This window comes from Gorilla gorilla, chromosome 21 (assembly GCF_029281585.2).
Source record: "Gorilla gorilla gorilla isolate KB3781 chromosome 21, NHGRI_mGorGor1-v2.1_pri, whole genome shotgun sequence".
NCBI classification, from domain to species: Eukaryota; Metazoa; Chordata; class Mammalia; order Primates; family Hominidae; genus Gorilla; species Gorilla gorilla.
The window spans coordinates 44,324,861-44,342,855 of record NC_073245.2 but is presented as its reverse complement, the minus strand read 5'-3'; the positions used below and the strand labels follow the sequence as shown (position 1 = coordinate 44,342,855).

General features: G+C 47.0%; 1 protein-coding gene across 4 annotated transcripts in view; it reads right to left on the bottom strand.

The window, feature by feature from the left end:
• Positions 1-3,457: 3,457 nt before the first annotated feature.
• Positions 3,458-17,995, bottom strand: part of HCK (HCK proto-oncogene, Src family tyrosine kinase) — a 49,943-nt gene continuing 35,405 nt past the window's right edge. For 2 of the 4 annotated variants that reach the window (XM_055373289.2, XM_019017560.3), the window contains exons 10-13: positions 16,621-16,697; positions 11,244-11,397; positions 6,181-6,312; positions 3,458-3,997 (exon numbers count right to left, since the gene is read on the bottom strand). In XM_055373289.2, coding sequence (XP_055229264.1) covers positions 3,795-3,997; positions 6,181-6,312; positions 11,244-11,397; positions 16,621-16,697 — 566 coding nt within the window. In that variant the 3' untranslated portion in view covers positions 3,458-3,794. The remainder of the gene's footprint in view (positions 3,998-6,180; positions 6,313-11,243; positions 11,398-16,620; positions 16,698-17,995) is intronic. The other 2 variants (XM_063702505.1, XM_004061973.5) reach the window with 1 other exon arrangement.

Genomic DNA, 17,995 nt, shown 5'->3' with positions numbered 1-17,995 from the left:
ATATGGTTGGGGGGTGGTCCCACTTGTTGCCCAAGCTGGTCTCAAACTTCTGGGCTCAAACAATCCTCCCACCTTAGCCTCCCAAAGTGCTGGGATTATAGGTGTGAGCCACTGCACCTGCACCTGGTCAACTCTTTTTTCTTAGTGCTGAATAATATCCCATTATATGAATATACCACAAGTTGTTCATCCATTCACCTATTGAAGGACATCTTGATTGTTTCCAAGTTTTGGCATTTATGAATAAAGCTGCTGTAAATATCCATGTGCCGTTTTTGTGAGTGTGTGTAGACGTAAGTTTTCAACTCATATGGGAGCACAATTGCTGGATTGTGTAGTAGGTTATGCTTAGTTTGGTAATAAACTGCCAGATACCTTCCAAAGTGGCCGTACCATTGTGCATTCCCACCAGCAATGAATGAGAGTTCCTGTTGCTCCACATCCTCCTCAGCATCTGGTGTCATCAGTGTTTTGAATCTTAGCTATTTTAGCAGATATGTTTTTTTTTTAATTGTTGGGTTTTAAGAGTTCTTTATATATTGCAGATACCAGTCCTTCATCAGAGATATCTTTTGCAAATATTTTCTACAAGCTTGGGAATCACATTTTTCTTTTCTTTTCTTTTCTTTTTTCTTTTTCTTTTTTTTTTTTTTTTAAGACAGAGGTTTGCTCTTGTCACCCAGACTGGAGTGCAATGGTGTGATCTTGGCTCATTGCAACCTCTGCCTCCTGGGTTCAAGCAATTCTCCTGCCTCAGCCTCCCGAGTAGCTGGGATTACAGGCGCCTGCCACCACGCCTGGCTAATTTTTGTATTTTTAGTTGAGACAGGGTTTTACCATGTTGGCCAGGCTGGTCTCGAATTCCTGACCTCCGGTGATTCACCCACCTCGACCTCCCAAAGTTCTGGGATTGCAGGCGTGAGCCACCACGCTTGGCCATGTTTCTATTTTCTTAATAGTGTCTTTGGCAGAGCAGAGTTTTTAATTTTAAAGAGGTACAGTTTATCTTTTTTTTCTTTTGTGGATCATGCTTTTGGTGTTGTATCTATCCCCATGTTTTTACCTGTCTTTTCGGTGACCAGAGAGACAAATCAGTGTTGGTTTGGGCGGTATAAATTGAAAGAGTAAGAAGCAGAAATTGATCTCTTAACCTTGTTCATAAGCAATAGGCTCCAACTCCTGAGATCGTGCCTCAGTTGCTGTGGCTGTCATACTTTTATGTAACAAAACAACCCCAGAACACATCTATTTCTCTCTCACATGTCCACAGGTCAGATTGAACTCAGTTGATCTAGGCTGGGCTCAGGCCTGCAGGTTGGTCTAGGTCTGCTCCATCTGTCACTCATCTTCCTCGGACCATGTTCTTTTCAGGGCAAAAGACTGAAAGGCAAGCCCAGCCCCACAAGCACGTTTCAATTCTCTGCATCACATCTGCTAACATCCCATTGGCTAAAGCAAGTCTCATGGTCAAGCTCAACACTGATGGAGCAGGGAAATGTACTCCTCCCATTGGATTATTATCACAAATCATAAGGGAACATTTCCATCAGAAGACCCTGGGCTCTGCTTTCATGTACCCAAGCCATACCCCAAACTAGAAAGCAGGAAAGAAATTACCAACTAGGTAAATTGAAACACTACTAGCTTTATTTTCCACTGTTCTTATATTCAGTTCCTAAAGTTAGAACCCCACCCTACTCAGAAGTACAGAATCAAGTTAGTATAGGATTCCATGGGACCCTGGGGGGTGATATGATGTACAACCTTCAGGGGATGCAATAATATAGAAAGGTGGTGTTTCCTTTTCACCCATTGTCCACCTCTTTTGTCTTTCTCTCTGTGATAAAAACTAGCTGCCAGGGTCTTTCAGCTGAGGCAACATTCGGGAAGCCCGCACCGCTTCGTCTTCTCTGCTTCCTACGCAGGTCTCCCACCCCTCCACTGAGAGCTTCCCCTGTAGGGTACTAGACACCTCTCAGCAGCCATATCTCCAGACCAGGATTCCTGCAATGGCAAATACCACCTCAACAAGTATGATGGCTGCTTGACCCGTGGGAAACGTCAGGTCTGCAGGCAGCCCCCAGCCCTGGAGGCAGCCCCCAGCTCTGGGGAGCTGTAAACTGACCAGCTCTTGTAGCAATGTGGCCTAACAGGAAAGTCAGGGTCCCAGATCATGAGAAACCATTCCTGTCATCCTGGAAGACCCAGCTCCTTGGAGGCAAAACCCATCCAGCATCTGGATACCAGTGGAGAAGGCAGAAAAGTGCCCCCCATCGAAAGATGTTCGTGTCCTAACCCTCAGAGCGTGTGAAAATGTTACCTCACATGGCAAAAGGGACTTTGCAAAGGTGATTAAGAATCCTGAGATGAGAAGATTATTCTGAATTATCCAGGTGGGTCCAAGGAGTTCTTACAAATAAAAGAGGGGAAGAAGACTCAGAGGAGATATGAAGATGAAAGCAAAGTTTGGAGTAATGAACGAAAGGGGCTGATGAGTGAAGGAATAGGAGCAGCCTCTAGAAACTGGGAAAGGCAAGGAAACAAATTATCCCCTAGAGCCTCCAAAAAGAATGCAGCCATGCCAACCCATTTCAGTCCCTCTGACTTCTGGAACAGTAAGGTTATACATGTATTGACTGATTGATTGATTGATTGATTGAGACAGGGTCTCGCTTTTCTGGAACAGTAAGGTTATACATGTATGTATGTATGTATGTATATATGTATGTATTGAGACAGGGTCTCGCTGTCTTGCCCAGGCTGGAGTGCAGTGGTACAATCTCGGCTCACTGCAACCTCCACCTCCTGGGTTCAAGCAATTCTCCTGCCTCATCCTCTCCAGTAGCTAGGATTACAGGCGCCCACCACCATGCCTGGCTAATTTTTGTATTTTTAGTAGAGACGGGGTTTCACCATGTTGGCCAGGCTGGTCTCGAACTCCTGATCTCAAGTGATCACCCACCTCAGTCTCCCAAAATGCTGGGACTATAGGCATGAGCCATTATGCCCGGCCAAGTAATGTTATGCAGTTTTGTTGTCTTAAGCTACCAGATATGTGGTAATTTGTTACAGGAGCAAGAGGAAACTAATATAGCCAGCAACTATTTTAGGGCAGTTAGAAAACCTCAAGCATTGAACCCCAATTTTCTTTCCTTTCCTTTCTTTCTTCTTCTTCGTCTTTTTTTTTTTTTTTAAACAGGGTCTCACTATGTCGCTCAGGCTAGAGTGCAGTGGCACGATCATAGCTCACTGCGGCTCGACCTCCTGGGCTCAAGCAATCCCCCGCTCCTCGGTCTCCCAAAGCACTGGTATTATAGGTGGGAGCCACAGCACCCAGTCTGAACCCCACTTGTCTTTGTATTTCTGGTCCCCGGGAGAGTCCTTCACCATTTCTGACTTGTCATACAGCAAGAAGGCAAATAGATATTCAGGAATTGGAAGGACAGGAAAACCAACGTTTTGGTAAAGACTTTGGCATCTATATCTTTTATTTAAATATTCATTTCACTATTTTGAAAGTTTCCCTTCCAAATCACAGCTGTAACTAAAATCCAACCATTCCAGGAAATAGAAATATCAACTTGGGGGCTTCCTGAGAATGTCAGATTGTGGATTGCAAGAGTCAAAAAGAGATTTTCCAGTCCAACCTACCCACTGGACAGATGAGGAAACTGTGGCTGAAGCGAGGGTGGGTGTCTGGGAGTAGGAAGGGGGTGTGGGCCCTGGTGGATGGTGCTGGAGCCACCTTGCAGCCACCACCTGGGCACCCCCTGGCCCTGCCCTGGTCCTCCCTATCATGGCTGCTGTTGGTACTGGCTCTCTGTGGCCGTGTAGAAGTCATCCAGCACACTCTGGATGTATTCGAAGGTCGGCCGCTCCTCCGGACGGTTTTTCCAGCAGCGCATCATGATGTTGTAGAGCTCCTCTGGGCAGTTCTCTGGGCGAGGCATCCGGTATCCACGCTCCAGAGCTCGGATCACTTCAGGGTTTGACATCCCTGAAAAGGAGCCGTGGAATTAGAAAAGGAAGCAGTTGGGAAATGAGAGCCCAGGGGTGGCAGGCCCTGTGGCCTCCCCAGCAGGCATCACTCCCCACCTCACCTTGCAAGCTGAGCCCCTTCCACTGTGAAAGACAGACTTCCACCCTTAGCTTCACTTGCAGCTAGGACATGGGCCTCGGACCCAGTATGGGCCAATGGGAGCTGACAGGGAGGTCTGCTGGGAAAGTGATGGAAAGGTTTTCCTCCCGCTTAGAGGAGAGTCTTTGGAGAACGCACACTTCATCTCTTCCTTTGAACACTGTGAGATACTTATGATACTTGGAGCTGACAACATGGAGAAGACCATCATAGAGACAGGAACCCAGAGTCCTGACAGCTGCTGAGTTGCTGAACTAACCAGTCACCAATGGCAGATTGGGAGTAATAGATTGCTTCTATTTCAGTTACTCTTTGTCTGTTATTTTGTTGCTTGCTGTGGAACACATCCTAATGGATTCAGCGTCTATTGTGTGTTGCCTGGTTTTGACTAGTGCACCCTCAAGACAAAACATTCAGGTGGCCAGATTCAATGTTAACCTATGGGTGGGACCATTTTTTTGTTCAGTTCAAGTTTCTATTAGCTATTCATAAGAATAGCCATTCAATGTCTGTGCTCCCCAATTTCATATTATTAGTCTCAAACTCCAAACTCATGAACTCAAGTGCTTCCTTTACTTGGATGTCTCTATATTTAAGTCAACTCAAATTTAGCAGAGCTAAAACAGAGCTCTCCCATTTCTATCCCTAGACCATTACCCACCCTGTGGTGCAAAGCCAGGGTAATCATCCTTTATTCTCTCTCTCTCACCTCCTAAGTCAGCAAGTCAGATCTTTTCTGAAACCTTTTGAAACGTAGCACCAGTTCATCAACGTATGCTAGTCACGAATGCCACCACCCTGTCCAGACGATCATCACCTCTTCCTGGGCCACTGCTGTGGCCTCCTCACTGGCTGCCACCCTGTTCCCCTTCCCTCCCATTCACTCTCCATGCTGAAAGCATCACTTAAAAATGGAAATCACCAGCCCGGCAACATAGCAACACCTTGTCTCTCAAAAAATTTAAAGAATTAGCTGGGCATGGTGGTGTGTGTCTGTAATCCCAGCATTTTGGGAGGCCAAGGCTGGAGGATCGTTTGAGCCTGGAAGTTAGAGACCAGGCTGCACAACGTAGTGAGACCAAGTCTCCACAAAAAAATTTAAAAAATAAAAAATAGCCAGACATGGTGGCATGTGCCTATGGTCCCAGATACTCGGGAGGCTGAAGCGGGAGGATCATTTGAGCCTAGGAAGTCGAGGCTGCCATGAGCTATGATTGCACCACTGCACTACAGCCTCAGTGACAGAGTGAGACCTTGTCTTAAAAAAAAAAAAAAAGGTAGAGAAAGGACAAGATCTGATTTAAAGTTTAGAATTATCCTTCTGGCTGCAAGTGGAGAATAGGCTGTAGGACGAGGAGGGAGAAAGCGGTAAGACTGATGAGGATGCCGCTGCACCATCTATGGGAGATGACGCTGGCCTGGATGCAGTGGAGACTGTGGGGTTCAAAGTGGTGAGACTTGGGATATGTTTTGGAGTCAAGTGGCCAAAACCCTGTGACTGCTCAGATGTCATAGGGGTGAGGCCAGGCACGGTGGCTCACGCCTGTAATCCCAGCACTTTGGGAGGCCAAGGCAGGCGCATCACCTAAGGTCAGCAGTTCGAGACCAGCCTGGCCAACATGGTGAAACCCCGTCTCTACTAAAAATACAAAAATTAGCCAGGCATGGTGGTGGACGCTTGTAATCCCAGTTACTCAGGAGGCTGAGGCAGGAGAATCGCTTGAACCTGGGAGGCGGAGGTTGCAGTGAGCCGAGATCACGCCACTGCACTCCAGCCTGGGTGACAGAGGGAGACTCCGTCTCAAAAAAAAAAAAAAAAAAAAAAAAGTCATAGGAGTGAGAGAGAAGGAAGGGCCAAGGAAGCCCCCAGATTTCAGGCTTAAGACATTAGATGGATGGAGGTGCCTTTAACTAAGACAGGAAAGGTGAGGGAAGGTTGGGGGTGAGGATCAAGAACTCAGTTTGAATGGACATGTTGTTGAGATGAGCCCATTGCCAGACTGGGCCCTGGTAGCAGCCCTGAGCTGATGCCCCTTCCCTACCTGGGTAAGGGATCCGGCCGTAGGTGACGATCTCCATCAGCAGGATACCAAAGGACCAGACGTCTGACTTGATGGTGAAGGAGCCAAAGTTGATGGCTTCAGGAGCTGTCCACTTGATGGGGAACTTGGCCCCTGCAGGGTTGAACAGAGCAGAGTCAGGGGAAGGCTGGGGAGTAGTGAGGGTTGGCTCTGCTAAGGTGGGGGAACAGGCAAGGGCAAGAGCTGCCAACATCTGCCCCTGCAGACCTGCAATTTCCCTGATACGTGGCCTCCCTGTGGAAGCAAGGGACATCCATCCTGAGAACAGATGGCTAAACAAGGAGGAGTGGGCTTAGGGGCCTGGGTTATGGTGTGGAAGTTCACTCTAGAATCCTCCTCGTTGATTCAGCTGATACCCCAGTTAACTGCAACTCCGAAGAGTGGAATCCCAGAGGTCACAGGTCTTTGGGGACAGAAGGACTTCAGGGGGCCTTGAGTCCAGGTTGCAGCTGATGCCCCAGTCCTCTCATCCTGGGTGATGGGAAAAGGGAGGATTCTGGCTCTCAGCCCATGAGGTTCCCACCAGTCACTGTGTGTCTCTCCCTTTACCCGCCCCTCCTCCCACCTAGTCTGACATGGGTTTAGTTAGCCTTTTCATTTTTTTTTTCTTTTAGAGACAGGGTGCCCAGGCTGGAGCGCAGTGGCACAATCATAGTTCACTGAAGCCTCGAACTCCTGACCTCAAGCTATCCTCCTGCCTCAGCCTCTCAAGCACCTGGGGTTACAGGTTTGCCCCATTATGCCAAGCTAATTAAAAAATTTTTTTTGGCCAGGTATGGTGGCTTGTGCCTGTAATCCCAGCACTTTGGGAGACCAAGGAGGAGGATCACCTGAGGTCAGGAATTCGAGACCAGCCTGGCCAACTCCATCTCCACTAAAAATACAAAATTAGCTGGGCATGGTGGCAGGTGCCTGTAGTTCCAGCTACAGGCTGAGACAGGAGAATCACTTGAACCCAGGGGGCGGAGGTTGCAGTGAACCGAGATCACACCACTGCACTCCAGCCTGGATGATAGAGTCAGACTCCGTCTCAAAAATAAAATAAAATAAAACAAAATAAAATAAAATATAAAAAAATAGAAAAATTTGTAGAGACAGTGTTTTATTATGTTACCCAGCCTGTTCTCAAAACTCCTGGGCTCAAGTGATCCTCCCATCTTGGCCTCCTAAAGCACTGGGATTATAGGTGTGAGCCACCGCACCTGGCATAGTTATCCTTCTTGAAAAAGTGTTTAGTTTAATTATATCATGGTTGGTGAACATGGTCTATAGAATATATGTTCTTTGGAATTTGTTGAGACCTGCTTTATGACTGAGTACACGGTCAAGTTTTGAAAATGTTCCGTGTGTGTTTGTGTGTGTGAGAGTGTGTGTGTGTGTATATGTGTTTTCTCCCTTCCTCCTTTGGATCTACAGACTTTTCTTGATTTCCTGCTTATCTTCTTCTGGTTTAGAAATTATACATTCTACTTTTATTCCTTTAGTCATTACATTTATTTATTTATTTATTTATGTTTTGAGACAGAGTCTCGCTCTGTTTGCCCAGGCTGGAGTGCAGTGGTGTCATCTTGGCTCACTGCAAGTTCCGCCTCCTGGCTTTCACGCCATTCTCCTGCCTCAGTCTCCCAAGTAGCTGGGACTACAGGTGCCCGCCACCACGCCTGGCTAATTTTTTGTATTTTCAGTAGAGATGGGGTTTCACCGTGTTAGCCAGGATGGTCTCGATCTCCTGACCTCGTGATCCTCCCACCTCAGCCTCCCAAAGTGCTGGAATTACAGGCATGAGCCAACGTGCCCGGCCCTATTTATTTACTTTTTTGAGACAAGGTCTTGCTCTGTTACACAGGCTGGAGTGCAGTGACATGATCTTGGCTCACTGCAGCCTCAACCTCCTGGGCTCAAGCGATTCTCCCGCCTCAGCCTCCTGAGTAGCAGGGACCACAGGCTCACACCACCACGCCTGACTTATTTTTAAATTTTTTGTAGAGATGGGGTCTTGCTATATTGCCCAGGCTGGTCTTGATCTCCTGGGCTCAAGCAGTCTGCCCATTTTGGCCTCCCAAAGTGCTAGGATTATAGTCATGAGCCACTGTGCCCGGTCTAATTTTTTTTTTTATCGAGTTATAACATACATGAAATAATATGCACAAATCTTTAATATCCATTTTGCTGCAGCTTTATATATATATATATATATATATACCCTTGTAATCACCATCAGATTGGGCTGTAGAACATTTTCAGCATTTCAGAAGGCTCCTTTCTGCGTCCTTCCAGTTAATACCCCCTTACTTAAGGTGACTGCAGCCTGTGCATAGTGGCTCATGCCTGTAATCCTAGCACTTTCAGAGCCTGAGGCAAGAGGATCACGTAAGTCCAGGAGTTTGAGACCAGCCTGGGCAACACAGTGAGACACTATCTCTACAAATAATTAAAAAATTAGCTGGGCATGGTATCACGTATCTGTAGTTTCAGGTACTTAGGAGGCTGAGGCTGGAAGATTGCTTGAGCCCAAGAGTTGGAGGCTACAGTGAGCTATGATCTCACCCCTCCACTACAGCCTGGGCAACAGAGCAAGCACCTATCTTTTTTTTTTTTTTTTTTTTGAGACGGAGTCTCGCTCTGTCACCCAGGCTGGAGTGCAATGGCACAATCTCGGCTCATTGCTGCAACCTCTGCCTCCCGGGTTCAAATGATTCTCCTGCCTCAGCCTCCCGAGTAGCTGGGACTACAGGCACCCACCACCACGCCCAGCTAATTTTTGTATCTTTAGTAGAGACAGGGTTTCACCATATTGGCCAGGCTGGTCTCAAACTCCTGACCTTGTGATCCGCCTGCCTTGGCCTCCCAAAGTGCTGGCATTACAGGCGTGAGCCACTGTGCCCGGCCACACCCGTCTCTTTAAAAAAATAAATAGGACTGGCACAGTGGCTCGCATCTGTAATCCCAGCACTTCGGGAGGCCCAGGTGGGTGAATCACTTGAGGTCAGCAGTTCGAGACCAGCCTGGCCAACATGGTGAAACCCTGTCTCTACTAAAAATACAAAAACTAGCTGGGCATGATGGCACATGCTTGTAATCCCAGCTGCTTGGGAGGCTGAGGCAGGACAATCACTTAAACCCAGGAGGTGGAGGTTGCAGTGAGCTGAGATGGCGCCAATGCACTCCAGCCTGGGCAGCAGAGCGAGACTCCATCTCAAAATAAATAAATAAATAAATAAATAAATAAATAAATAAATACATACATACATACATACATACATACATACATAAATAAATAAATATTAGGCTAACAGAAACTAAAGGTGACTGCAATTCTGACCTCTAGTGCTATAAATAAATTTTGCCTGTTTCTTTCTTTAACAGCTTTATCGAGATAGAATTCACAGACCATACATTTCACCCATTTAAAGTGTATAATTCCATGGCTTTCAGAATATTTACAAAGTTGTGGATTTTAGAATACTTTCATCACATTTCCCTGCAAAAAACCCACAGAAGTCACTCCTCATTTCTCCCAACTCCCCACCACCAGCTGTAGGCACCAATAATCTACTTTCTGTCTCTTTAGATTTGTCTGTTCTGGGCCGGGCATGGTGGCTCACACCTGTAATCCCAGCAGTTTGGGAGGCCAAGGCGGGCGGATCACTTGAGGTCAGGAGTTTGAGTTCAGCCTGGCCAACATGGTGAAACCCTGTATCTACTAAAAATACAAAAATTAGCTGGGTATGGTGGTGTGCGCCTGTAATCCCAGCTACTCAGAAGGCTGAGGCACAAGAATCGCTTGAACCTGGGAGGCAGAGGTTGCAGTGAGCTGAGATTGAGCCACTGCACTCTAGCCTGGGTGACAGCAAGACTCCATCTCAAAGAAAAAAAAAAGATTGCCTCTTCTGGACATTTCATAGAAGGGGAATTATACAACATGTGGTCTTCATGTTGGCTTTCCTTTAACAAAATGTTTTTAAGGGTCATCTGTGTTCTAGCCTGGCATAGTACTTCATTCCATTTTATGGCCAAATAATATTCCATTATATGGATATATCACATTTTGTTCGTCTGTTTATCAACTGATGGACATTAAAGAGTGTTGTTTCCATTTTTTGGCTATTAGGAAGAATGCTGCCATGAATGTCCGATTACATGTTTTGTCTCTTTTAGAATTTCACAAAAACGAAACCAAGTGGCATCTACTCTTTTTTTTTTTGGTCTAATTTCTTTCATTTTGATATTATACCTGTGAGAGTTACCCATTTTGGTGCATTTAGCATTGGCTTGTGCCTTTCTTTCTTTCTTTCTTTCTTTCTTTCTTTCTTTCTTTCTTTCTTTCTTTCTTTCTTTCTTTTCTTTCTTTCTTTTGACAAGATCTTGCTCTGTCCACCAGGCTGGGTGCAGTGGCATGATCATGGCTTACTGCAGCTTCAGCTTCCTAGACTCAAGTGATCCTCTCACCCTAACCTCCTGAGTAGCCACAACTACAGGCATGCGCCACCATGCCTGGCTAATTTCTTAAATTTTTGTAGAGACTAGGTCTTCCTGTGTTGCCCAGGCTGGTCTTGAGCTTCTGGGCTCAAGCAGTCCTCCAGTCTTGGCCTCCTAAAGTGCTGGGATTACAGGCGTGAGCCACTGAGCCTGGCCAGTTTGTGCTTTTTCATCACTGCTTGGTATTATATTGTGTGAATATACCACAATGTATACATCCATCCTCCTGCTATGGACATTTAGATACCCTCCCCATTTTTGTCTGTTATGCACAAAGCTGCTCTTACCCTTAATTTCAACATATATTTGCCCACTCCCTCTAAAATCTATCAGTACTTCTCAATCTGATCTAAAATCTCCTCAAAGTCTCTGAGTGAGACTCTGAAGTTCAGGACATTATCCAGAAGGATCCACCAAGCTCAAGAATGCACAGCTAGTACTGGGGCAGACCCTTGCATTTTACCAATCGCTCTCACAAGTATCAACTCTCAACACTCACAAGCATCCAAATGGGCAACGTGGGGCTGCTTGGCAGCGTTCCCTACCTTCCCGAGCCGTGTACTCGTTGTCCTCAATGACCCGGGCCAGGCCAAAGTCAGCAATCTTACACACCAGGGATGCAGAGACCAAGATGTTGGCAGCTCGGAGGTCTCGGTGGATGTAGTTCCTCTGCTCGATGAAGGCCATGCCTTCTGCAATCTGCACCCCAAACAGAGACACCTTTGTCCTCAGACCTGGCCTACGCCAAGATGGCCCCACCCAAAAGCAGCAGAGAGGTGTTCAAGTGAAGAAAATGCGAAATGTCTGCACCAGCCCTCCCTCTTGTGTCGGGAGGGCCCCAGGGCTCAGGGTGGCATTCCTCCATCAACCCATTCAGGTTAGGGGGATCCCTAAGGAGGCCTGGGCCAGTTTGGGGGATTCTCTAGAATTCCAAGACTTCCAGAGAGCACTTTGAAATGTTCTCAGGGAAAAAGCAATGGGACTATTTCTCCAGGACCTATTCTTCCAGGAACACACATACACACACACGTGCACATGCACACATGCACACACACACACACACACACGAACCCTAGGATACTATGAAGAGCTTTCACCTTCAACTCTCTTTCTGGGGACAACCCAGGTTCATGTCATATTCTGCTATACCTCTCATATCTTCCTCATGCCCCAGCCTGGGTAGGGAAAATTCACTTATTTACTCAACAGAAATCCACTGAGTGTCTTCTGGGTGCCAGACATGTTGCTTGAACAGGTGATGAGCCCGGCAAAGCCCCTGCAGGTGGTAAGTACCATAAAGAAAAGGCAAAACAGGCCGGGCATGGTGGCTTACACTTGTAATCCCAGCACTTTGGGAGGCCGAGGTGGGCGGATCACTTGAGGCCACGAGTTCGAGACCAGCCTGGCCAACATGGCGAAACCCCGTCTCTACTAAAAATACAAAAAGAAGATGAGCATGGTGGTGCACGCCTGTAATCCCATCTGCTCAGGAGGTTGAGGCATGAGAATTGCTTGGACCCAGGAGGCAGAGGCTGCAGTGAGCCGAGATCGTGCCACTGTCCTCCAGCCTGGGTGACAGAGCAAGACTCTGTCTCAAAAAGAAAAAAAAGGTAAAACAAAGTAACAAAATATGACCTGTAGAGAGCTTTTTTGGATTGGGCGTTCAGGGAAACCTGCTTTGAGGGGGTGAGATTTTAGCAAAGATCTGAATGAAGATAATAATAAGTGTGTCGCATAAGAATATTCTAGGCAGAGAGAACATGAGGTGCAAAGGCGTGGAGGTAGGTAAGAGCTTGGGTGTTCATGGAACAGCACAGAGGCCAGTGTGGCCAGCAGAAGATGCCGCAGAGAGAGTGGGGAGAGTTGAAGTTGAGAGGGAGGCCGCCAATCATGAACTGCCTTGTAGGCCAGGAGAGGAGGGTGGATTTTATTCTGAGCATGTTGGGGAGATATTAGAGGCCTTCGAGCAGGAGCGTGACATGTTCTGATGTACATTTAAAGATCACCATGGCTGCTGAGTGAATAACAGACTGCGTGGAGGATTCTTATTCACACCAGGAGCCCTAGAAGCCTCTGATGAAAACACAGGGATTATATCTTGCAGACATTTTTACTTACAAGGGTTTGGACAAAAGAGGTTGAAGATGAACCCTCAGATGCCCAGAAAGCAGCACTTTTGGTTTACAAACTGGGCTTGAGCTCTTTGAGGCAGGAATGATCATGATCTCTGTTTTACAGACATGGAACCACTTGTTCCAGATCACACCACCAGGAAAATTCTGAATGTCAGACTCAAACCAGTCTGAGGACTCCCAATCCAGTGCCTCCTGCTGCCTCTAAATAACCCAGCACTCCAGTGCTCCGGCAGACTGCAGCTGGGTGCAGTCTGATGAAATTATTCTGGAAGTGAGGGCGTCTGACTAGACAGAACAATCAAAGCACCACCGGCCGGCTTCTCAAGGTCTGAGGCAAGCGGGTGGCGCACTTGCAAGGGGTGGACAGCAGGGGGCACCCGAGGCAGTTAGAATGGAGACCCATGCTTCGCTTTTTTCTTCTTTTTTTTTTCTTTTGAGACAGGGCCTTGCTCTGTCACGGAGTACAGTGGTGGGATCACAGCTTACTGCAACCTGTGCCTCCTGGGCTCAAGCAGGCTTCTCACCTCAGCTTCCCAAGTAGCTGGTACTACAGGTGCATGCCACTATGCCAGACTAAATTTAAAAAGAATTTTTTTTTAATAGAGAAGAGGTCCCACTATGTGGCCCAGGCTGGGCTTAAAGGGTCCTCCTGCTTCAGCTTCCCAAAGTGCTGGGATTACAGGCCTGAGCTGTCATACCCAAGGGAGCCCCAGAGACCCAAATTTTTCAATAAAAACTTGGAAGAGACTCTGATTTTGTTTAGAATAGTGAGGGGTGGGGACGAAATGGGGATGAGGTTGCCAGGGTGGAGTGAGACAGAATCTTGGCCCTGGGAGTGTGGGAAATTTATGAGTCCTTAGATGAACCGTTAACAAAAATTATGATGCTAATGGAAGGCATCATAGCTTATTTATAAGATGATACTTAAACACTTATGTGACATTTACCATGTGCTTTGGAGAAGGCACTTTTGTTATCAACCCCATTTCCACAGATAAGAAAACTGAAGCCCAGAGAAATAGGTAAGTGGCCTCAGCTTACACAGCTTGCAAGTTGCAGAGCCAGGGCTGGAGCTCCAAAAGCACTGCTTGGGGTCCACACACTTACCTGTTACTTGGCCCAGCTTTTTTGCCTTGCTTTTCTTCTGGAGCAAGGACTAATGCTGGTAGTCACCACTGTTTGATGCTCACTGGCAGATGCTCATATGCTACTGATTTTCACAGGAGCTTGATGGGGCAGGGATGACACCCCACTTAGAAGACAGCAGAGGGTAATAGCTAAATGGCTCTGGAGCTGGACCAACTCAGCTTGAGTGCTGCAGCTCTGTGATGTCAAGCAAGTTGTGTCATCTCTCTGTACCTCACATTTCTTCTCTGTAATAGCACCTGGTTCCAAGGGTCATGTGAAGATGAATCCCCTAAGCCTACATCAAGGGCTTAGTAGAGTGTTTGGCACATAGTTAAGTATTTATTTAAAGAGTGGCTCCCAGTGCTCCCAGTGGGGGAAAGTGGCACTCAGAGAGGTTAAGCAACTTGCTTGAGGCTACACAGGCAGAGCTGAGATCAAAACAAAACTCTGTGTGACTCCTAAGCCCAGATGCTAATAGTGTTACTTCTCAAGGGTCTGCTGACTGAATGAATAACGAACGAGTAGGTTTATTGGGCCCAGGTGTAAGCACTGCGGGTTGATAAGGTGGTGAGATTTCATGACCCCCAAATAGGGTGCCATGAGGTTGGGCACCCTTGGGTTTGCTTGGAACTTGGGTTTGCTTCCAAAGAGTATCAGGGAGTCACAGCATCAGAGCTGGAAGGACCTGTAGAGCTCTTCAAACTGAATCCTATGGATGCCTCAAGGTTATATGAGGGTGGGGGAGACAAAAGAAAGGCCACAGATAAGCCCCCCACCCTGCTTCAGTCAGAGCAGCTCTGTTTTGACCTGTTTGTATATATGCAGCTACTGCATAACGTTTCATGTCACCCATGAAGCTGTGACTACAAAAACACCACATGTGTGGTCCAGTTCTCCACCTGCTGCTCCAAGCTGCCTCTCTGAGTCTGGAGGTGAAGACCAAAGCCCCAGGTGGGCTCCTTTCTGTCCCTGGGCTCTGAATCTACCTCTGCTTCTGGACAGATGAAGGCCCAGAACCTCTTTTCCTCCCTTGGTTTGTTTTCCCATCTGTGAAACGGGCAGAGTGGCTCTTGCCCTGGTCGGTGACTGCTGTCCAGCAGGGTTTCTGCTAGTTTGAAGATGATAATTTAGCAACAGACCAGTCTATTGTCTCCCAGAGGACCTGGCCCATTGGAGTGAAAACACATTTCCATATGCCTCTGGCATTCCAGGCTCTGAAAGTAGAGTCTTTTGTTACACTTTGTGGTGTCCTCTGGGCCCCTGAATTTGCATACTCAAATGAGCCCTGCCCTTGGCATCTCCAGCAGGCCCAGCTGAGGCCCAGGCAGGGTCTCACTCAACTCCCACTATCCCTGGGCTCCTGCTGAGTAGGCTGAACTCCTTCACCTACTTTTGCACAGGCTGTTTCTTTTGTCTAAAAGACCTTTACCTGTTCTCTTCATCTACTGAACTTCTATTCATCCTTCAGGCTCAGCCTAGAGGCCACTTCCTCCAGGAAGCATTCTCTGATTGCTCCTGGACCAGGCTAAATGCTCTAGCTATGCACTCTAATACCACCCCGTCCTTACACTCTGTTTTCCCATACATCAGAGAGAGCATGAGAGAGGACAGAAGTGAAAAAACTGCTTAGGCTGGGGGTGAGAGGAGCTGCAAGGGGCGTGGGGAACATGAGAAAGAAAATTAGGTTTTCAGCAGTGTTTCTGCGATTTGTGAACATTATTTACTTTGTTAGATACTGTGCTCTTTTGACTCAGCCAGGACCACTTGGGTCATGGTCTCTAAGAGATTTGGTTATTTAATACTCATCTTCCCACCTGGACTGTGAACTCTATTAGGACAGGAACATTTTCATTTTGTTCACTGCTATATCCCCCATAATTAGCACAGTAACTTATGCAAGCCACTTAACCACACTGGGGCTCAGTTTCCACATCTGTACTTTACTTGTGCTCTATGCTTCAATTTCCTATTCTGTAAAATGGGATGATAATTACCTACTCTGTGGCCAGACTGTTACATTGGGGGGGTCCCTGGGATTTGTGTTCTTGGTCAGTCCCCTCCCATACTGATTCTGGGCATGGCTATGTGACTTGGCCAATGGGCCATTAGCAAGCCTGATGCAGGCAGAGGCTTAATGAGAGCCTGCTCATGAAGGCTTGGCCTCTGGTCCAGCTCTGTTTTGGAACCCAGCTACTGCGCCGTGAAGAAGCTCAGGCTGGGTGATTGGGTGGTGAGGGGCCATGTGGAGAGACCCTTGAGGCTGAGCCATGTCTTGCACATTCTAGCCTGGGCAAGTGCCAACAGTACATCTGCACCTCACTTTATCATGACGAGCAGAAGAACCACCCAGCTGAACCCAGGCAACCCACAGGATCATGAGAAATAACAATTGCTGTTGTTTCAAGCTACTAGGACTTGGATGGTTTGTTATACCAAAATAGATAACAAAAATCCCAGCCTATAAAGCTTATAGGATGATTAAATGAATGAGTACATGTATAATAAAATATATGCAAAAAGCATAGTTTTATACTGAGCTCTCAATACATTTTACCCATTATTATTACTGCTATCATCATAGTATGTGGTCAGTAAATATTTGGCAAGTAAAAAAATCGAATTCCTGTTTCCCTTCCCCGTTTCCTCATTAGGCTCTCACCTGGGCTGAGAAGTCAATGAGTTTTGGCAATGGCTGCTTGCTGCCCTCATCACTTTTCAGAAAGTCCAGCAAGCTTCCTATATATGGGGGAGAGGGGAGGAACATTTACTACTTTTACTATTTAATGGCAAAAACCACAATTACTTTTGCACCAATCTAGTACTTTAGTGTGTGGTGAAGATTTTTCATAGTAGTAGATTTAAATACGAATATTTGTTTGCAATTCCTAGTGTTTGAGAAAGAGAATTTGAGTTTTAGTGAAGTGACTTTTTGATTGCTAGATGGATTCTGTGACTGAGACAGCCCCTGAGCCTGGATGGCTGGGATCATGCCTTCACAGGACTGGCATAATTGCATAGTTAAAATGAAAAAGGCTTGAGGTTTCAAATCGCATTAAATGGGATTGCATGAGATGATTCTGTTTATCAAAAAATGGCAGAGTGGCTAGGCACGAGGCTCACTCCTGTAATTCCAGCACTTTAGGAGGCTGAGGCGAGAGGATCACCTGAGGCCAAGAGTTTGAGACCAGCCTGGGCAACATCGCAAGACCCCATCTATAGAAGAAATTTACAAATATGTATGTTAGGCCAGGCTCAGTGGTTCATGCCTATAATCCCAAAGCTTTGGGAGGATCACTTGAACCCAGGAGTTTGAGACCAGCTGGGGCAAGATGGCGAGACCCTGTCTCTAGAAAAAAATTTTAGAAGCTGGGCGCGGTGGCTCATGCCTGTAATTCCAGCATGGTGGGAGGCTGAGGCGGGCGGATCACAAGGTCAGGAGATTGAGACCATCCTGGCTAACACGGTGAAACACCGTCTCTACTAAAAATACAAAAAAATTGGCCAGGCATGGTGGCAGGAGCCTGTAGTCCCAGCTACTTGGGAGGCTGAGGCAGGAGAATGGCGTGAACCTGGTAGGCGGAGCTTGCACTGAGCCGAGATTGTGCCACTGCACTCCAGCCTGGGGAACAGAGTGAGACTCTGTCTCAAAAAAAAAAAAATTTTTTTTAGAAATTAGCTGGGTGTGGTAGTGCATGCCTGTAGTGTCAGCTACTGGGGAGACTAAGTCGGGAGGATCCTGGAGCCTGAGAGTTTGAGGCTACAGTGAACTATGATCACGCCACTGCACTCCAGCCTGGGCAGGCAGAGGGCAACCCTGTCTCTAAAAATAAATACGTAAATAAATAAATAAAATTAGCTGAGTGTGGTGGCATGGGCCTGTGGTTCCAGCCACTCGGGGGGCTGGGGTGGGAGGATCACTTGAGCCCAGGAGTTATGATTGCACCACTGCACTCCAGCCTGAGTAACAGAGCAAGATCCTGTCCCTAAAAAACAAACAAACAAAAAATGGCAGGGGTTGAAAATGGTTGTGAAAC